Source organism: Kryptolebias marmoratus, linkage group LG12 (assembly GCF_001649575.2).
Source record: "Kryptolebias marmoratus isolate JLee-2015 linkage group LG12, ASM164957v2, whole genome shotgun sequence".
NCBI lineage: Eukaryota > Metazoa > Chordata > Actinopteri > Cyprinodontiformes > Rivulidae > Kryptolebias > Kryptolebias marmoratus.
The window spans coordinates 13,303,221-13,311,780 of NC_051441.1; the positions used below are offsets into that span (position 1 = coordinate 13,303,221).

Below are 8,560 nucleotides of genomic sequence, written 5' to 3' on the forward strand. Positions count from 1 at the left end.
GAAACACAGCTGGATGTGTCAACAACAAACAAACAATAAATCTGTATTAATGTCAGTGTCTCTGTGAAGCATCAAGAAATCGTTTGTTTCTTGTTTTCTCTCAGTTGATTTCTGGTTCACTGAAGATCAGCAGATTTTGTTGTTGTTGTCATGGTTGGTGGAGAGCAAGAGGAACCATGAGTGCAGACTCATTTAAAGAAAAAGCGAAAATTTATTTTTTAAATAAATAAACAAAAACAAAAGGCTGACGTGGCAGCAAAAATCCAACACAAAACACAAAGGCAAGGCAAGGGAATCAGATAACCAGAGACAATAGACATATCAGGGACAATGAACCAGCGGGGAAGTGCAGAAACTGACCGGGTTTTAAAGCTGACAGAGGATACGTGGAGAATGAAGACAAATCGGCAGCAAACAGGAAAACAAAACAACAAAGACAGTAAACCAAACCAAAAAGAAACCAGAAACAAAACACTAAATATAAAAAGAAACATTACCAAAACAATGTTTTGGTAACTGTCCACTTAGTCCATTTAGTTACAGATGGTAACTAGAAGCACTCAGAGAGCACAAACCTCCACCAAGGCCACAGTGTGATTAAAAACAAAGTTCATCCCAGATTATGATCTGGATCACCACTAAAACTCAATCACCTCTTCCTTGCACCGTGTTCGACGTTTCCTGGAAACTTCATGAAAATCCGTTTGTTATGTTTTGAGTAATCTTGTTGACAGACACACACACACACAACCAAAGAAAAAACCTCCCTGGCAGAGGAAACTATTATTTTTAGATTATTTTGAGCTGCATTAAATCACCAGCACTAAAAACAGAGCAGCTTTCTAACACTTTACAAGGGTTGAATGAAGGTGTAAGAATCTGCTGCTAATAATCTCAGCGCAAACAGAAACACAAGCATGTGTGTCAGAATCAGACCCTGAGGAGCACAAAGTTATGACTGATTGGGTCGGTGCTCTTTTCACACCCACTGTTATCAGCCTTATGTAGTATATTATACTATATTACCAAAAGTATTTGCTTGCCTCCCTTCACACTTATATGAAGTTGAGGGACATCCCATCCTTGATCCATTGGGTTTAATATGATGCGGGCCCACCCTGTGCAGCTAGCACAGCTCCAGCTCCTCTGGGAAGGCTTTCCACAACGTTTAGGAGTGTTTATGGGACGTTTTGACCATTCCTCCAGGAGCTTGAAGCCTGGCTCACAGTCTCCAGTCTGATTCATCTGTCGGGTTCAGGTCAGGACTCATCCACGTCTTTACGGACCTTGCTTTGTGCACCGGTGCAGTCATGCTGGAACAGGAAGGGGCCGTCCTCAAACTGTTCCCACAAAGATGGGAGTATGAGATTGCTATTATAAGGTTAAGAGATCCTTTCACTGAACTAAACAGGCCGAAACTCCTGAAAAACAACCCCACACCATAATCCAGTGCAGTAATACAATGCAGTCAGACAAGACCCATTCTCCCTCCAAACTCAGACTCGTCCATCAGACAGGCAAAAATAGAAGTTACAATGAAAAACACAGTTACATCCATTCACTTAAAAAAGTATTTTTTTGATGTTATCATAAATTATAAATTTCATGAGGAGGAGTCAATGCAAATCTGTGCCTCCACCATCTGTATTTATCTGATCAGAAACCAAACCCTCAAACAGATGTTCAACAAGTTTCCACAATGACTGTAACTGAGTGTGTTTCTCTTCTGCTGCTGTTCTCAGTTTCTGGTGAATAAAACTCTGTTCTCTTCTGTTTTCAGCTTGTTCTGTTTGGTTCTTTTCTGATCTCTCTGGTTTTCTCTCAGGTGTTTGCAGTCAGACTCTGACAGAATCTGAACCAGCGGTGAAACGGCCCGGAGAATCCCACAAGCTGACCTGTACATATGCAGGAATATCAGACAGTGATGCTGATATCAGCTGGATCAGACAGGCTGAAGGAAAAGGACTGGAGTGGGTCGCCCACATTTCTGCTCCCAGTGGAGGCACTAAAACCTATTCCACATCTGTCCAGAATCGCTTCACCATTTCCAGAGACAACGACAGGGATCAGGTGTATCTGCACATGAGCAGCTTGAAGACTGAAGACTCTGCAGTTTATTATTGTGCTCGAAGAGCCACACTGATACAGGAAGCCTCAGAGCTGAACAGAAACCCTGCAGCTGTCTGACAGTTCCTGTCATTATAAAGATTTACATCCACACTAAATCCTGTAACAACAGAAATCTGAACATCACTCGTTGTTAGGATAGAAAATAATCTTAAATGAATATGAAGTAATTACTTCAACTTTTTTTTTTTTAAGAGAATGAATATCTAAAAGTTACCTAATGATAAAGTCACATTGAGAGTACTGATATAACATCTCCTTTCATCTTCTAGTGAACTAAGTGACAATTTAATAATCTGTAAAGCTCCTCACAGGATGGCAGCAGGAAATCACCTGACACATCTTCTTTGTATCACAACTTATGTCATCAAAATAGAAATTGCACCTTAGATTTAGGTCAATTTAAGGCCTAGCATGGAGTTGCAGCCATTTTGATCAAACCTTCAAAATATTGTTTTGTGCAATTTCATATTTTGCCTGTCAACTACTACCACACCAAGGTTTACCTCAGTATCTGCAAAACTTACTGAATATTAGCCAGGTCAGCTGGCTTTAGATTGACTTAAAAAATTAAATGAATGGTGGATATCTATCAAATGGTTACTTCATATAAGTTTACTTAAAAGCTATGCAGTGGTTCATGAAATGTTTTGCTAACAGACACAAAGAGTTTGCTCCACTAGTTAATGGCAAAATGTTAAATAAAGCTCTGTTAGTCAGAAAGAGTCAGTTAGTCATTTATTGCAGGGAGTTTAGGTGGAGAATGACTCTCAGTTACAACCACATCAACATTTACTTCAATATCTTTAAAACTGACTGACTTATCGCCATTATTCTGTTTGATAAGCTTGATTAGCTGTGGCAGTTATCTTGGAATGGGTTGACTCCAAAAAGTAATCAGTCGTAGATGTCCATCCAATAATTGCTTTTGCAGGGTTTTATGAAAATCTGTCTAGTGGTTCACAAGATATTTTGCTAACAGACAGAAACACAAATACACACAGACACAGGCAAAAACATTATTGCTGACCTTTTATGTTGGGCAATAATCAGTGGTACATAAATATAATATTTTTTGCAATTTAAATGGCCACACACAAGCTCTAAAAGTCCAAACCTTGTGCTGCTGAAAACTGTTCCTCTTTCTGCAGGAACCAAACACTTAGCGGTGAAAGGTCAGAAAGTCCCTCAAATCGTCTCCTTACATATTTTATTAGGTAAATCGAAATGGTAATGAAGTCACGTGCAAACAGCAAAGCATTAGAAGCACATTGCATCCATTTTTAAACATGTTGTTTACATTGCAAACCTTGCAAACAATTGTATACACAAACAACTGTTTTCACACAGGCTTGATTGGAAAACTTTGTATTAAAAAAAACATATATTTAAAAAAAAAAGTCAAGTCAAAGTACAAGTTAAATAAAAAATACATTAAAACTGTTGTCTTTATTCTGTCAGTTAGTACTTTTTGGTGTTTGTTTTATTCCCACTCTGCAGATGCTGTAGGACCGCCTGTTCTCCAGGAAATAAAACTGGTTGGTTTTTGTCTGAGGGTTTCCCACTGTGATATATATATATACGATATGGGGGCCACAGTGATACACACCAATACAAAAACCTCAGAAAAAAACCTGAGTGAAATTTATGATTAAGCTGAGAAAAAAGACAGAATACAACATTTATCATTGGAACATGAGGTAAGTTCTCTGTGTAACTATTTTAATAAACTGACTGATATTTAAAGGTTTGATAATCTGATGTTTAAAGTTACAGACTACAGAAATTAAATCAGTTCAGTCTGAGTTTTATGAAGTGACTGAGAGTCAACAAAAAGCACATTTTAAAATAATCACACATGAAGATCAATCTCATCAGAATTCATAAGAGAAATTGACAAATTACTGATTTTTTAAACTTTTTTCAGGAGCTTCATGTTTTTGTTGGAGCAGTCAGTGAAGATGTAACACTGTGATATATTGGGTTTTAGACTACTGGGGTGATGGAACAACAATCACTGTTAATCCAGGTAAGATCATTAAAATGTTCTTTACACTTTACTATTTATTTCTTTTTTGCTCTGATTTCATAGTAATTGTAGATCTTATTATACAACATAATGAGCTGCACTGACCCGTGGAAACCTGCTCTGGATAAATAAAGTAATTTTGTTTTATAGGAGTTTAAAGTCAGAATCAGACACGTTTGAGTTTAACAACTTAAATAAACAACAGTATAATTTTGTGCTTGGATTTCATACGAGATAAAAAGTCTGTAAAACAGTTTTATTTGGGAGGAAACTGGTTTTTGTCGGAGGGTTTGTCACTGTGATGGGCTGGGGGGCACAATGGTACACACCAATACAAAAACCTCAGAACAAAAATCTGAGAAAAATGAATTTTTCTGCTGGTAAAAATGATAGAAAACAACATTTATCATTAGGACATGAGGTGCATAATCCTTTTTTTTATATTAACTTACTGATTTCTAAAAAGAAGATAATCTGCTGTTTAAAGTCACTGACTGCAGATAATAATTCACTATTTTTATAAAATGATTGAGTTTCAACAAGAAGCACATTTTATAATTATCACACAAGAGTATCAGACTCATCAGAATTTACTGTAGAAATGAATATTTTACAGCCTGAATGAGTTTTTCTGCTGTTTTCCAGGACCTGCATGTTTTTGTTGGAGCAGTCAGTGAAGATGTAACACTGTGATGTTTTTGACTACTGGGGTGATGGAACGACAGTCACTGTTCATCCAGGTAAGATCGATTAAAAAAATATTAACACTGCTTCAAAAATGAAGTCTTGTTGGTGTAAAATTATATTTCATGATCGTATTTAGTGACAAACACACTTGGTAAAGACCGCTTCTAAAATCCAAATTGAAAGTTTATCATAGTTTTTGGATTTATATTATGTTATATTAAGTTTATAATATTCAATCTATTACTAATATTTCTAAGTGTAGATATTAATTATTGTCCTGCACCAAATCCAAAGAGCTCACTGTTGGTAGAAATCTGCTCTGAATGACTTTATACAATTTATTTTTATGCAGTCTTCAAATCTGAATTAGTTGTGATGCAGATTAAGATGTTTTATATATAAAAAAATTTGGTTCAGTTTTATACAAACATAAGAGTTTTATTTATTTCATATAAATTTTGTGAAATAATCTTAAACAGAAGGTAAATCTTGTTCTAAAGAATTGTGAGTTTATGAGTTTAAGTTTAAACTTTGATGAGAACAAAAAGTAAAAATAAAATAAATCATCAAACATGATGTGATAAATGTAGAAAATTCTTCAATGAATTTATTCAGTGGTTTTAATTGAAAATACTGCTGCAAGTCGCAACTGAAACCTGCACAGTTTTTGTCTTTTTATTAGTATTTTATTGTACAAATAAATAAATAAATAAAACTGTCAGTAGAGTAAAGGATTTTTTGTTGGTTTCAAGTTGTAAAAACTGACCGTCCAATAATTTGAGATTTAATAGAAACAGCTTCAGTTTTATCAGGGTCACAAATAAATAAATAAATAAACTCAAGTGTTTTTAGTCTGAAAATCTGAAACTAAATGAAACATCATTAAATACAATTCAATAACAAAACTGGAGCAGTTGAACTTAAAAGTGTCTGTTTTAATAAAAGCTCCATCAAATCTGGTTCCTCTGGTTCGGTTCTGTGACTCGAACTGAAATAACTGTAATTAAATATAATGTAAACATATTTTTTATTGTTTTTTTGAAAATATTTTCTGCAAAATGTTAGAAGATTCCTTACAATACTTCAAAAGCGCAGTAAAAATAATTCCTAAAAAAGTTCTTCATTAAAATTTCAGCAACAGTAAAAAATATAAAAAGTTATTGTAAACCTGTCCCAATACTGTGATTTTGTGCAGACCTATAGATTATTGGAAATTTTAAAAAGGTAAAATTCTTTTAAAAATATATACATTTTTAATTATTCGTTTTATTTAATATTTTTATTTGTCAGTTTGGAAATAATTGCTGAAAGCTGTTAGAAAATGCATTAAGATCTTTCAAAAGTGCAGTAAATATACTTTCTAAAACAAGTATGCAAAAATTCAAATTATGCTTATTTATTTATTTAGTGTGAAAATTTCTTTCTTTATTTTTTTAAAACTCAAATCAAAACATTTTAAATAATATATTTATACTTTGATTAATATAAATTTACTCATTCGACATTCAAAAAAGACAATCTCTTTTTTTAAATTTTTTCCCTGTATTCAAAACCATTTATTGTGACGTTTTAAAGCCCAGATAATAAACACTCTCGATCTCGCTGTGAATAAAGTTAGTTTTTATTCTTTGTAACGGCTTGGTCCTGTGGTGATCCATGTCGATCTGGGTTTCTCTGTGCAGAAGGCATCTCTGTCCCGACCCTGTTCGTCCTGAGTCCCCTGAAGCCTGAAGTCTTCCGCCTGAAGTCAGCAGACCAGCTCAGTCCAGAAGTCTGTCTGGCCACCAATTTCAATCCAAAGGGGGACAGCATGGTTCTGAACGTGGACGGGGATCCGGTCAACAAGAACACCAGTGATGCAGTTTTGTCCACAACAACCAAGAGCTTCCACTCCATTGCCTTCAGCAACAAAACCATCCACTCCTGCGAGATGAACGGACAGTTCAGCAACAACAAAGCTGGTACCAAACTCAGAGTTCTGATTGATTTACTTTCAGCTTTTAGAAACAGATTGTTTACTGAGTTTAAAACTGTTCAGATTAGATGTGTTTCCACAGACAGATCAGCACGAACACTGTCCCAGTTTTCCTGATGTTTGTGTGACTGATGTGTTTCCTGTTTCCAAACAGACGATGCATGTGAGAACATTTATCCAGGTAAGTTAGCAAACACACCTGAACACACCTGTTCTGCACTGACAGACTCATCCAGGCTGCTGCTGCTGAGACTGAAGTGTCCCACATCAAATCAGACGGATCCAAACTTAGACTAAAGTTATTTAAACTGTTCCAAAGTGTTTCTGTGATTTTATCTTCAAACTAAAGTTCCTGACTCTGCAGTGGATCAGTCGGATCACTTCCTGCCTGAGTTCGGTTCGATCGCTGATCCCTGCAGTCGTCTGTTTGTGTTTAATTCAGGCCGATTTCTGTTTCTCTGCCGTTCAGAAAAAGCAAAACTGAACTTCAACCTGCTGCTGATGAACGGAGTCCGAGTGGTGTTCACCAAAGCTCTGGCCTTCAGCACCATCCTGACCATCCGAGCCTGGGTCTTCTGAGCCTTCAGGGCCACCGTACGGGCCGACAGGAAATCAACCAGATCTTTGAGTGAACACAAGCAGAAACACACAAAGTCTATATATATATTTTTTTTTACTTTAACAAAATAAAAATCATACAAAAAGAAACAACTTATAAAGCATAAAACATAATATTTGAATTTCTTTTGTTTTTTAATTTGAATAAAATTTGTCCCACTGCAAAAACTAAAACCCACCTGAGAGAAAAATAAAAAACAGAGATATTTAAAAACAAAAATATAATTTAAAACCAAATGCAATTTTTACTGTAACACATTTTTTTTAAGTTTTCTTACATTTATTTTAAATTAGTACATATATATTTTATATTTTAGAAAAGTGATTTAGACAAAGGAAGAAATATGAAATCACAAATGTCTGTTAGCAACATCACAAAACAAAGAGAAAAAAAAACTGTCTATCATTTTATTTTTTATATTTCAAATATTTAGAATTCTGAAATGATTTTGTTGTTTTATTATGCATTTATATTTGTATAACACATGATTTAAAAAATGCTGAATAAACACATTTTCACAAAAAATATATTATTTTGTTATTTAACATTTGAGATCTAAAATATTTAAAAAGACAATCAAATAAGAAAGTTAGCAATAAATAAAAATAAACATACTTCTCCTAAAATAATGATACTTCTATCAAAACATTGTCCAACACTGGATTATTTTGCAAAATAAATCTAGAAATCCTAAAAAATACTGTTTTCAAAGCTTGTCAACAATTAAAATGTGTGTGAAGTGTTTGTTTATTTCATTGTAAATTAAAATTCAACAATATATGATTGTTACTTCAGTGCTTCTGAATCTGAATTGCATATTTGTTGCAGGGAAACATTTCCTCAGAGTTTCCTCAGTTTTTCTTTTTTCAGCTTCAAAATCTGCAAATAAAACATCAGATCAGCCTGTTTTAGAAATTTCACCACTAATATTTTATCTATGAAATGTTTTCTGTGGATCATTTCATTTATTGTTGTTTTGTTGATTTTTCTGCTTAATCATTTAAGCCTTTTTCTTCTAATTAAAATGTTAAATTTAAATAAAAACTCAGCAGCTCTGGTTTGGTGTTTGTTAATATTAGTTTTCAGTTTTTTGTGCTGTTTGTTTGATGTTAAAATGTTTCAC

General features: G+C 34.3%; 1 protein-coding gene and 1 gene segment (V, D, J or C); both read left to right on the forward strand.

Moving 5' to 3' along the window:
- mapk8ip3 (mitogen-activated protein kinase 8 interacting protein 3) overlaps positions 1 to 8,560 on the forward strand; it is a gene marked incomplete in the record, with an annotated part of 1,049,817 nt that overhangs the window by 733,990 nt on the left and 307,267 nt on the right.
- On the forward strand, positions 1,691 to 2,268 carry LOC108229481. The segment is given in 2 exon segments: positions 1,691 to 1,748; positions 1,826 to 2,268. Coding segments are annotated over 2 exon segments (411 nt in total).